General features: G+C 49.6%; 1 protein-coding gene across 1 annotated transcript; it reads right to left on the bottom strand.

The window, feature by feature from the left end:
* Window positions 1–389: 389 nt before the first annotated feature.
* Window positions 390–1,352, bottom strand: LOC129326374 (olfactory receptor 52M1-like). Its single transcript, XM_054974531.1, has one exon. It carries the CDS (start codon window positions 1,350–1,352, stop codon window positions 390–392), a length of 963 nt encoding a protein of 320 aa, XP_054830506.1.
* Window positions 1,353–1,684: the final 332 nt, after the last annotated feature.

The raw sequence follows: 1,684 nt of genomic DNA, 5'->3' as shown, positions 1-1,684 counted from the left end.
CTCCATTTTTGCACACTGTGGGGATATGCATCCTCTGTTCTTAGTTCTCCTATGCTGTGAAGCTCTGATGGTCTAATAAAATGTTTTCTAGAAGTCTGGTACCACCTGAGTCCAGAAAGTATCATGAATTGTGGGCCCCTTTCAATATTTCATTATTTTATATTTGTAAACCCAATATCGCCAGAATCTACCAACACAAGTCAAGAAAACCAAGGGCTTTATTCCATGAAAGTTAATGAAAACTAATTCTTTATGGGCCACTGTTACCATTTTAATTGAGTATCTACAGTGTAGAAGACACTTCATCATAATTCATTCCTTCAGGTCTCTGCTACGCTGAAGAGGTGTCAAAGGAAGCATAAATCTCACACCCAAAGCAGCAGGTAAGCTTACACAAGGTTTTTGGCTTCCCCTCTGCCCAGAGACCACATCTTTGCCAGCCTCCTTCGGATCTCTTTGGTCCGGACTGCGTAGACTATGGGATTCAAGACTGGTGGAATGATGAGGTAGAAGTTAGCCAGAAGGATATGCGCTGGGGGGGCCACATTGTGGCCAAAGCGATGTATCAGGGAAGAGACTACAATGGGGATGTAGAAAGCCAAGATGGCAGAGATGTGAGAGGTGCACGTGCTGAAGGTCTTCAGATGGGCCTCTACAGTGGCCAAGCTCATCACTGTCTGGAAGATGAAAAAGTACGACAATCCAATGCAGAATGAGTCAATGATAAGTACCACAAAGCCAATTGTCACACCGTAGAGGTTACTGATGGCAATGTCCTCGCAGGAGAGCATCGCCACAGCCATGTGTTCGCAATAGGAATGCGCAATGACATTGGTGTGGAAGTACGTGTACCGCCTGATGAGCAGGGGCAGAGGGCAGATATACAGGAAGCCCCGCACAGTGGCTGCCAGCCCCATCTTGGCTACTATGGGATGCGTCAAGATAGCCTTGTGTCTCAGCGGGGCACAAATGGCAACGTATCGGTCAAAAGCCATGGCGAGAAAGATCCCCGATTCGATGGTGGCGAAGGAGTGGATGACGAACATCTGCAGCAGGCACAGGTGGAAGCCGATCTCTCTGTTGTCCAGCCAGAAGATGCTGAGCAGCTTAGGCATGGTGGAGGAGGAAAGGACCAAGTCGATGACGGCCAGCATGGAGAGGAAGAGATACATGGGCTCGTGGAGGCTGGCCTCGGTCTTGACGACGAACAGGATGGTGGCGTTTCCCACAACGGCGATGACGTACAGGAGGCAGAAGGGGATGGAGAGCCACACGTGGGCTGCCTCCAGCTGTGGGATGCCCGTGAGGAAGAAGGTGGAGGGGCTGAAGCATTCATTGTAGGACTTGGGCATCCTATCCACACCCTGCAAGAGAAGTCACCACTCTGTGAAACTGCACGAGTCAGAAATCCTTCAACTCATTCATGCAACAAGAAGTCTTTGTAATGATTTGCTGATGTAAATTTCCATTACCTTCTATCAGGTTTGGCGGATGCACCAGCTATGAACGTTCCTCAAAAAGCATCATCTGGCCACAGCGCCCCATGCGCTGACCGCATCCTGGTTAGATTACTGTGGTGCACTTTACGTGGGTCCGCCTTTGGAAACTGTCCGGAAATTTCAGCTCATCCAAACCACAGCAGGCAGGCTGTTGTCAGGGGTGGGATACAGGGAGCGTATCACCC

Source organism: Eublepharis macularius, chromosome 3, assembly GCF_028583425.1.
Source record: "Eublepharis macularius isolate TG4126 chromosome 3, MPM_Emac_v1.0, whole genome shotgun sequence".
Taxonomy (NCBI): domain Eukaryota; kingdom Metazoa; phylum Chordata; class Lepidosauria; order Squamata; family Eublepharidae; genus Eublepharis; species Eublepharis macularius.
Note: the sequence above shows the minus strand (reverse complement) of the source record. Positions and strands in the feature narration are given on the sequence as shown.